This window comes from Alnus glutinosa, chromosome 4 (genome assembly GCF_958979055.1).
Source record: "Alnus glutinosa chromosome 4, dhAlnGlut1.1, whole genome shotgun sequence".
Classification (NCBI taxonomy): Eukaryota; Viridiplantae; Streptophyta; class Magnoliopsida; order Fagales; family Betulaceae; genus Alnus; species Alnus glutinosa.
In genome coordinates, this window is record NC_084889.1 from 640,538 (window position 1) to 650,335 (window position 9,798).

General features: G+C 36.0%; 1 protein-coding gene across 3 annotated transcripts; it reads left to right on the top strand.

Annotated features, from left to right (window-relative positions):
* Positions 1-1,807: 1,807 nt before the first annotated feature.
* Positions 1,808-9,508, top strand: LOC133867103 (uncharacterized). Of its 3 annotated transcripts, none has more exons than XM_062303788.1 (6): positions 1,808-1,828; positions 3,225-3,359; positions 3,517-3,570; positions 6,606-6,686; positions 8,452-9,009; positions 9,077-9,508. In XM_062303788.1, the coding sequence occupies exons 2-6, from the start codon at positions 3,267-3,269 to the stop codon at positions 9,095-9,097; spliced, it is 807 nt and encodes a 268-aa protein (XP_062159772.1). In that variant the 5' UTR covers positions 1,808-1,828; positions 3,225-3,266; the 3' UTR covers positions 9,098-9,508. The 3 variants fall into 3 exon arrangements, with proteins under 3 accessions (XP_062159772.1, XP_062159771.1, XP_062159770.1); XM_062303787.1 differs by having other exon boundaries at positions 9,113-9,508; XM_062303786.1 differs by lacking the exon at positions 1,808-1,828 and having other exon boundaries at positions 3,219-3,359; positions 8,452-9,508.
* Positions 9,509-9,798: the final 290 nt, after the last annotated feature.

A 9,798-nucleotide genomic window follows, 5' to 3' on the forward strand; every position in this document is an offset into this window, starting at 1 on the left:
GTTATTTTCATTTTTTTCAAACAGAAACGATAAAATATCAAACGTTGAAATTACACTTTTGTGGCCATTGGTCCCATAAAACAGGTTTTATAATTTCGATTTTGTATTAGATTTTTAAAACTAATCTTTTTTAATGTTCTGACGAGTATAAGTAAGGATTAATTATTTCTTTAATATAAATAATTCATCCTTATTAAATATATATGTATATATATACATATTTTCTCATTTTATAAATATTTTCTCATTTTCATCTTCCATTTTTATGTTTAATACTCGGACCTTTCATTACAAAAAAAAAAAAGAAAAAGAAAAGGAGACTAAATAAATTGTAAATGGTGATTGCTTTGCAGATTCTAGCATTATCTCCTGCTGCTTTATTTTGAGTAATGTGATGATGTCTGAAAAATTGAATTTTCAATAATGGGACCATTCCAATAGCCATTTTGTACTTTACAAGAAGAAAAAAAATAGCCATTTTGTAAGAATTCTTTATTGTTGTCAAAATATCTTTATGTTTTTCTCTTGGAATGCTTTGATGCGAATATTTTTAAATTAACAAAAAAAAAAATACAATAAATAAAAATTATATTAAAGTCATGATTTTTCTTTCATTTCTTAATATATGAACTATTTATACTATTTAATTTGTTTTTATTATTTTTCTTCTATGACCAACTAAAACCTGTTCATTTTCATTTCTCGTAGAATAAAACATTTTCTCACTTTTGTATACAAACTTAGTAACTTACAAATAGTCACAACCATATAAAATAAATAAATAAATAAATAAAAAAGTAGAAGTGGGAGTAGCTTTATAAATCTCTCATTTTACGGTAACTAATTATAAGAAGGTAAGTCAAAAAAATTACAAAATACAATAAACATGAAAACACAAAATCTTTTTAAACAAATTAAACTCACCTATGTTCCGTTTGTTTCGACGTAAAATGATTTTCGTCGTAAAATAATTTCGACGAAATCATTTTCAGAGAAAATGATTTTCTTGAAAATATTTTTCGGTGTTTGGCTCGCACGAAAAATTTATAAAATGCAAAAATCGGAGTTAGGCAAATGCCGCCGGAATCCGGCAACGTCCGGTCGCCGTTGTCGGATTCCGGCACGAAAGTTTGACCGGATCCGGCCAAAATGACCGGATTCCGGCCGGAAACTTCCAAATTTGGCCGGATCCCAACCGTTTTGGCCAGATATGGCCGGAATCTTCTGGATCCGGTCATATCCAGCCGGATCTGGCCTGATCAGTGGCCGGATCCATCAAGATCCCGCCGGGATTCCAGCCATTTTAGCAAAATCCGGCCAGCTGGGGCGGGATCTAGTGGCCGGCATCCAGATTTCGGCGCCCGCGGGATACCAGCGACCGGATGTTGTCGGACTCCGGCGCCGGTTGGATTCCAACAATGGACAATTGCTAAATTATGACAATCGGATATCAAACGTGTAAGAACGAAGAGTTTAATTTCGGAAAACGATTTACGGTTTTAAAAATCGTAAATCGTTTTTCCGAAAATTAAATAAGCTTTTATGGTCAAACTGAAAACGATTTTCGTTGACCATTATTTTCGCCCTTACCAAACACTGTAAAATGTCGAAATCATTTTTCAGAAAATCATTTTACGCCGAAACAAAATGGAGTACTAGTTTATCTTGCCCATTCAACACCTTAAACCCCACTCAACAGAAACATGGAGCCACCTACACCTACCTCCTCCTCCGCCCTCTGCTGAACGTTGCCACTTAAATCATCCGAAGGCTACTGCTGAACAAGAGGAAGCCACCGAATAAGATCCTTCTCCTTCTCTTTTTTTCAGTTACTGTTTCTACTTCTAATGCTGTTGATCTTGGAGTTTTTTGTTGTATAATTCGTTGGGGTTTGTCGTTCTAAGTTTTATTTTCATGGGTTTATGTTGTTTGGGTCATAAAAAATGCTTCATTTTTGGGTCCTTTTTTTAGCTTTTGTTTTATGGGAATTATGGTTTAGTTTTTGGATAGTGCTGATGCTTCTATAGTTGTCGATATTGGGTTTGTTGTTTATTTTTTTATTTTTTTATAGATAGGTTTGTTGTTTATGAGTTTAACTTATAAAGGTCTTGGTTTTTTTGAGTTCAATTTTGATGGGGTTTTGTTGTCGTAGATCCGGCTAAGAAAAAGAGAAGGCGTAGAAACACAGACGGTTTTATCTATTTTGGATTTTTTTTTGCAGATCCGATGAGGGTGGTAGGTTTTTGCAAAGAATAAAACTCAAAAAAAATGTTCTTTTGTTCATTGGTTTTTTTTTGTAGAATTTGGTGTTTTCATTTTTAACATTTAGTGTGTGTTTAAATTATGTGTTAATATCTTATTGAAGACTGTAAAAATTGAGTTTTACAGTCCATAATTATCAAATGGGCTCTCTTATTTATTAAAATAGTCTAACTCTTTTTTTTAAAAAAAATAATCATAACAATATCCAATAAAAAAAAAACAAAATATTAACATAAAAAGGCTAAAAATAAAATTGTCAACCATGTACCATGTATACACGCACATACTATAATGGAGGAGTGACCCATGCATATGTAATAACTTGAATCATATAATCATATGGGAGAAAGCTTAATTTTTTGCGATAGAGTTTCATCCACTCAAGGGAGAGGCAGAGAGATTTTTAAGGGTCGAGAATCATGATTTAATTAGCGTGCACACACTAATTGTTTAGTGTATTTTAATATTAGCATATGTAATATGATTATTATTGTCGTTTAAAAGAAACAAAACATCCATAAGGAGACGAGAATAACGGGATTTTGTTTAAATTATGTTTTAACGTGCATTTTACAATAAAAAATAAAAAAAATAATTGCATTTTTAGTCATTAGAATTAGCACAAAATACGAATTACTTTATGTGGTATAAAAAGTTCATAGAGAATCTTTGTGGTAAGTTATAATTACAGATTATTCCATAAACTCGTTTTATGTCTACCAAATCAACAGAGTCCGTTATTAAATTATAATACAAATGATATTTAAATATTGTCTTACTATTTATATGACGTGACAAACTAACGGATTCTACTATAAACGAATTTAGTAAGTAATTCGTAATTTTCGACGAACCAAAAACTGGAGGTGCAATTACCAATAAAAAATAAAAATAAAATAAAAATAGTTGGTAGCTTTGACTGTCGCCGATTAACTTCATAACATAACTGACAATTTCCCCAGCCAACAACCCCTTGAAGACTAGAAAGAACAAAGGAGAGAGCCATGGACATGGGAGAGGAATCATCCTCTTCTTCGTCTTATTCTTCTTCTTCAAATAATGCTTCTGTCATAGACTCATCCAACATTGGTTTTAAGGTTCGTCTTGCTCTCATTTCTCTTTGTTTTCCTTTTTGTCCTTTTAGGGCTCATATTATTAGTTTCTCTTTCTGTATATATCTGTGCAATTTGAATTTGAATTATGTAGAATATTGTTCTTGTTCTAGGGCAATGAATATTGTTGGGCTTTTTGCAGCTACTGAAGAAGCACGGTTGGAAAGAAGGTACCGGTCTTGGGGCTTCCGAGCAGGTTCGTTTATTCTTCCTCTCTTTTTTATTGTCAATTTCTGAATCTTGTTCTTGTTGAAGGGCAGTGAATATTGTTAACAGGTCTTTTTAGCGTAATCTGGTCTAACCAAAACGTGGGTTGTGTTTGGGGTTTTATGCAAGAGATTTAGGGTTTTGAGGCTGAGAAATAAACTTCTGATTGCGGATTCGAAAAGGGTCAATTAGTCACAGAAAATGAATGGGAAAAAAGAGAAAGCTAAATAGATCTTAGGCTTTATACCTAGATTATTCTTACTTATACCTAGATTAAGTATCGCGCTCTGCATTGTTTTTTAATGAAATTACTCTTACTTAAAAAAAAAAAAAAAAAAAAAAAAAAAAAAACCTAGATTATTCTTGGCATCGTACCTTGAATTAGGTTTGCTTCACATAATCCTCAAAAAGATTCACAACTTTTGTAGTCTTCCCTAAACAATATAGAATAGGCAAGCAAAACTGCTAACCTTAGAGGACTTGGATTGAATAGATGATCCGACAAGCATTACAATTGTTTCTGAAACTAAGAAATTCGCCCTTGGCAGGTCAAGAGTCAGGCAGAAAAGAATTAAATAACTAATAAGTACACGTCTACTGTCTAAGTAATAAATGAATCAAAGAGTCGGAGATTAAAGTCCCAGGAAATCTTTTTTGTCTTTCTTGATAAAAGGTTGGGTTGATGTCTGTGTTGTTCTCTGCATGCCTTGAGAGTAGGATTCTGAACTCCAGAGCTGTTCTTTAGTCTGTTTAAGGGTCTCAAAGGGCTGTTCTTGAGAGTGTAATAGGGTAGTTGCTGATTGAGTGTTTATTGCTTAGAAGCTAGTTTGTATCTTTGGACATCAAGTTATTCTATCAAGAGTTGGAACCTCTTTTTAGTGTCCTCTCAATTTTCTTTTTTTTTTGATAAGTAATCGCAAAATTAATTAAAATGCTCAAAGACGCAACCCAAGTACACAAGGAATATACAAGAGAGAAGCATAGCTAGAAGCAGAGGAGATATAAGAATACATGAAAATTCAAAAAACTATACTATGAGGCAGCGGCCCAAAGAAAGAGAGTCTTAAAGAATAAAGCCTATAATTCCACTAAAGTCATCTCATGGTCCTCAAAGCTACAATCGTTTTTTTCCCTTCATATACACCATATAAGGCAACGTGGAATCATCTTTCAAATTATGTCAAGTTGGGACATACCCCCTGGCACTCTACAACAGGGAAAGAGGCCTACCGCCCTTTTAGGCATAACTCAAGTTAGCTCTACATTGCTTTCCACTCTTCTTACACATGCAACACTACTCAACCACAATGATATGTCGTTTCTTTTTTTTTTTTTGATAAGATGAATAAGATTCATAAAAAATGTATCAGCCAAATCAAAGCGATCCGCTACATTTAGAATGAAATTCATTAGCGGATAGGGTGAAAGGTTGAAATTTCAGTATCGGGGCTGATATGTCGTTTCCTTAGATTGTCCATGGTGAAAATCTTTCCTAAGGCAGACGACCAAGCAAAGAAAGCAACTCTCAAGGGAGCCTTATTCCGGCAAATACTCTTCCAAGGGAAATGAGTGTTGTCATGTGGAACAAGAACATTATAATAAGATCTAACATCAAACAACCATCTCCTAGAAGGTATTCAACAAAGTCTGTCCTCCATACCCCATCTCACTCTAATGGAATACAATAAAGTGTAGAGAGAGGTAAAGAGATCCATTTCCCAATCATGAGCCGCTCCGAGGAAGTTAATATTCCACTGAAGGGAGGCACTAGAAAGCTCAAAATAATACGCTACATACTCTTCCAACTCCCAATTTTCTGCCGATACATTAATTTCTTTTATCACTAGTGTTGAGTTCATCGGGTTCTCTAGTAAAATATGGAATCACTATCTCTTCGGTAGCAGCAATATGTCTTGACTGGTAAATCCAATGTAAAGAACTACCTTGACTCACAAATCAAACCCCAATAACGGATGACCCATAAACCACTATTGTGGCCCAAGACCAAAAAATCTCATTTCACAATATAGCTTTGTCACCAAAACTAAATAAAGTAAAGCAGAGGATTTTCGATACTAGGAATCATCAAAATAATTCTAACATTGATTAGATTAGGATTTCATATGTTCCAACTAGGCTCACATCATAGTTGGACCGTTTTGTTTTGAATAGTTATGGTTAGCTTTAATGATTTCTTTGTATTGTTTTCTTCCACTTCTTAGCTGCTCCTCTTGTATACTTTATGTGTACGTGATTGCGCTTTGCGTTTTTTAATGATATTTCTCTTACTTATCAAAAAAAAAAAAATTAGTTATGGTCTTTAAGCTTTATTTTCTGCAAGCTTCTCATTCCCATGTCACTAAATTTGATATAATATTCATCAAATATTATTCAGTTCCGTGGGCTGGCCCATACAGTACTCATGGGTTGTCCCTTCTTTCAATTGTATGAATTTTTCTTAAAAAGAAAAGATATAATTGTTTATCCCGAGAGCTGGATCAAGCCGGCAGGATTAAAGTTGCTCCGACCTTCTTATAAGCTTTGTTTGTTTAGGCTTTGAAAGTTTGGAATCAATTGAGGTTGGAAGGCATCCAAAGGGCTAAAATGAACCAACTCTAACCAAGTTCTATGTATAGTTTTACCAATGAGTTGCAGCTTATATGGCATTTTCTACTCCCTCAAAAATGGGGTGAACAGTGAGGTTCTGGGTTTAAGACCTAATGAACACATGTGCAACTTACCAAGAAAAGAAAAGGCAAAAGTTTCGCATATAGTTTCCCAATGCCAGTCAAGAAATACTTGATACACTAGTGGGAGTGGCTTATAATCAATTTGTTTGCTATTGGTGTTAAAAGGTGTTAGAACACTGAAGATTAGGTCATGAGGAAAGGTCTTATATATTGTTATTGTGTTTTTGTTGAACCTTACTTGCTTGGTTTGGACACGTTGGAGGTATTGTATAACTCATTGTTAATCTTCTTTGGAACATTGATCTTCTTTTATTTAGATTTTCATGTAAAACAGGGTAGGTTGGAGCCTGTTCAAACATATTTAAAGAACAATAAACATGGCCTGGGAGCAGTGTCTAATGAGAAAAATGTCCTGGTGAGTTGGCAATATTTTATAGTTCCATTTCTTTCTTTCTTTCTTTTGTTCTTTACTTTTATTCTTATTATTCATTTATTCTTCATCCTTTTTGTTTATGGAAGAAGCAAACCCTGTAGAACACTATATAAATATAATTGAAAAATGTACTCAATATGAAGATTTGGAAAAGAAGTTCTAAGAATGGAGGGATGGTTTTAGTTGAAGGTATTTTTTCTATGGATTTGTCAGACCATGGAAAAGTACACAAATATGCTTCCACGGGATGAGAAACAAACTTTAGATGAGGGGATAATGTAGAATGTCTTGAGTCGGTGGTTAAAATTTTTAGATGCCAAGTTACAATTTGAATGTTTGAGAAGGAACTTTGTATTTGACATCCTATGTTTCCCGATATCCTCCATGGAGCCACCAAAGACCCGGTTGCTCTCCTTCCTAAAGGTTCCCATTATCCATGTATATCCAAGTTTTAAAAACAATTTGGTCCATCTATCTATCAACTCAATGCCACTAACAAATTTTGCATGTGAGGAGCGTCCATTCTATAAAAGTTGGTTGATTATGAGATTCTTATCTAGACTCCTTCAAGATAGTCTATCCCAGTAGGAAATGATGAGCTCTAAATTTTGGGGTAATTACATTTTCCCCCCATGAACTACCACCCTCTGTCAACATGCCCCCATGAACTGACACCTCAACCAAAAGAGAGCAGGCAACTACTATTTTTGTACCTTTACCCTCCCTTCATCAGTCAAAGTCGTTAACTTGGACGGTCAACGCATCACGTGGGCCTCACGTGCCGTTTTATTATCTTTTCTCCCTATTTTGCCCTCACTCTCTCTCTCTCTCTCTCTCTCTCTCTCTCTCTCTCTCTCTCTCTCTCTCTCTCTCTCTCTCTCTCTCTCTCTCTTCTTTTTTTCCCCCGTAATTCTCTCTCATCTCTTTCTCGCTTGCTCTCTCGCATCTCTACAACTACAACCGCTTCCACCAACCGCTTACACCCTTCGTCCCCTCCTAATCAAGACCAACACGTGGTGCTCCTCTGGCTCCGTTGACCCCGACGGGACTCTAATCTAAACCAGCGGGTTCACTGTCGGGGAGCGCGTGGTCCGCACGTTTACCCCCTGCGACGACATGGCATGCGAGAAAGAGCTACCCAAAGGCCTCAAGGACCGCTGGTGGTACGCTTCCAACCAGGTACTCCCCGACGGGTGCGTGATAATCCTTGGAGGTCACCAAGCTTACACATACGAGTTCTTCCCAAAAGACAGGTCGTCGAAGAGTTACTACATGAGGTTCCTGAGGGAGACGACGGACCGTTACGACAACGAGAACAATCTTATTTCGTTTCTGCATCTCTTGTCGAACGGCAATCTTTTCGTCTTCGCTAACCGAAGGTTGATCGACTATAAACGAAACTGGGTCGTGAAAGAGTTTCCTCTTATTAGCTTATACCCGGGGCATACAAGAGGAACTATCCGAGCACCGGGTCTTCGGTGTTGCTTTATGTAAGGTTTGTATGTTTTGTAATTATTTTTTCTATAAGCTTTGTATCTTTTGACTTTTGTTTCATAATTTCTATTTTTCTTATAAAATTTATTTCTTTGTTGTTTCCCTACACATTTAGGAAAAGGTGCATGAAGAAAATGTAAATGGTTTGAAATAGAAGTTTTTTTTTTTTTTTTTAAAGAAAAAAAAAATACATTCTATCATGCACTAGTATATTTTGTATTGTTTTGAAGTTAATTTCCTAACATCTATGCAGAGTGTGTCAATACAATCTGCATATTGTGAAGTTTGCAAAATCAATTGCAACGCCAAGAGTGTACTGGACAAACATAAGTTGGGAAAGAAACACAAGAAGAACCTTGAGAAATTAAATAATGCTACTGCCTCTGCCCAAAGTTCTGCAGAATCAGATAATCCTGCAATTGGGTCACAAGAACCGCCTGATATCGGTGATAAGGGCGAAGCTGTTGATTTGCAAAATAGTAGGAAGAAGGCAACAGAGCCTGTAGAGGATTTGGAAACAAAGAGACGGAAGGTTCTTCAAGGTGGGGCGGCAGCCGAAGCAGTAAGGACATGTGCAATGTGTAATGTTGTGTGTAATAGTGAGGCGGTCTTTAATTCTCATCTTGCTGGACAAAAGCATGCTGATATGATGAAGAAACATGCAGGTGAGGTTCTTCAAAGAGACGGTGATAAGGGCGAAGCCGTTGATTTGCAAAATAGTAGGAAGAAGGCAGTAGAGCCTGTAGAGCCTGTAGAGGATTTGGAAACAAAGAGACGGAAGGTTCTTCAAGGTGGGGCGGCAGCCGAAGCAGTAAGGACATGTGCAATGTGTAATGTTGTGTGTAATAGTGAGACGGTCTTTAATTCTCATCTTGCAGGACAAAAGCATGCTGATATGATGAAGAAACATGCAGGTGAGAGAATCGGCTTTTAACATGTCGGATGAGAAACGAGTTTTCGTATCCGCGGCTAAATACGTGTAGCACATACTCATTTTGCCCACTAGACAGTCAACGGACTTGGAAGACTTGGGAATTCTCTTCAACCCAGTTTTCCCATGCAACGGGAGAATACGTACATGGAAGCAAGCAGATAGGAAAGCAAGAAAACTGCTCTTTTTAAAATGCCTATAGATATGGGATGGAGAACAAAGGAAGCGGTTGGCTTGGACAAAGACAAATATTTGTACACTTATTTGTCAAAGAAAGCTTCCTCATTATCTTTTAGGGAGCTTGGAATGAAGCTCTTTTTTAGAACATGAAAACAGAGGTGAACGGAGGAGCTAAATCAAAGATCCTCCCCTTTAGTTTGTCTTTTTTCTTCCCTTTCCCATTGTTATACTAGGAAAAAAAAAATGAGGTAAACCAAAGAAAAATAAGAGAATTTTAACCATAATACACTAGTGGAATGACAGATTTGAAATATAGTAATTCATTTATGCACAAAATACATAGTGGTATTAGAATCCTGCCGCTGGAAACACAAAGTGTGGTCAACACAACAAACTGATCACATTTTGGCAGCAAGATTTAATGCGTATGTGGGTGTCCGAGACTTTAGGTTTTTGGATATTTATAGGTTAAAACACTGTGGGATATGG

Excerpts from the sequence above, each read along its gene's own strand:
- LOC133867103 (XM_062303786.1), top strand. The coding sequence starts at position 3,267 with ATGGACATGGGAGAGGAATCATCCTCTTCTTCGTCTTATTCTTCTTCT. Across the intron at positions 3,571-6,605 it reads GTCTTGGGGCTTCCGAGCAG|GGTAGGTTGGAGCCTGTTCA; the intron begins GTTCGTTTATTC and ends CATGTAAAACAG. Across the intron at positions 6,687-8,451 it reads CTAATGAGAAAAATGTCCTG|AGTGTGTCAATACAATCTGC; the intron begins GTGAGTTGGCAA and ends ACATCTATGCAG.